Genomic DNA, 425 nt, shown 5'->3' with positions numbered 1-425 from the left:
TGTTGAATTTTCAGGCCATACATAGTGCTGGCAAAGGGTTAAATGAGATGTGGGCTGCTCTGAAGTCTTACTGGAGACAGAAGTGTCTTAAGCAGGGAGGCTTTGGTGAGGATGCTTTGCATTTCACCTATGGAAAAAAAATAAAGATGAAGCACTTCTTGAATCAAATGTAATTCTCAAAGATAAGTGGTAATTAAGGAAGAGTGTGTTCTGACTTGAACACAAAGAGCTCATAAAAGGAAATCTAGTTCCTTGAAGCTTTCAGATTGGGGGAGATTAAATGAGGTAGAAAGACTTCTCTGGGGACAGATGTCTCGGGGTCTTGGCTGCTTAAAAATTAACCAGATTCCTTTTCACCCCACAGTGACTTGCATAAGCTGAAGTCTCCAACCCAGGAAAACATAGACGGATATTTTAGGGGCAAG

At 41.2% G+C, this 425-nt stretch overlaps 1 protein-coding gene across 1 annotated transcript in view; it reads left to right on the top strand.

Annotated features, from left to right (window-relative positions):
* RASAL2 (RAS protein activator like 2) overlaps nucleotides 1-425 on the top strand; it is a 94894-nt gene that overhangs the window by 82893 nt on the left and 11576 nt on the right. Inside the window, exon 13 of the mRNA XM_009865320.1 lies at nucleotides 365-425. This exon is cut by the window's right edge and continues 810 nt beyond it. Coding sequence (XP_009863622.1) covers nucleotides 365-425 — 61 coding nt within the window. The remainder of the gene's footprint in view (nucleotides 1-364) is intronic.

Source organism: Apaloderma vittatum, unplaced genomic scaffold (genome assembly GCF_000703405.1).
Source record: "Apaloderma vittatum isolate BGI_N311 unplaced genomic scaffold, ASM70340v1 scaffold8692, whole genome shotgun sequence".
In the NCBI taxonomy this organism is placed as follows: domain Eukaryota; kingdom Metazoa; phylum Chordata; class Aves; order Trogoniformes; family Trogonidae; genus Apaloderma; species Apaloderma vittatum.
This window is presented reverse-complemented; position numbering and strand designations above follow the sequence as displayed.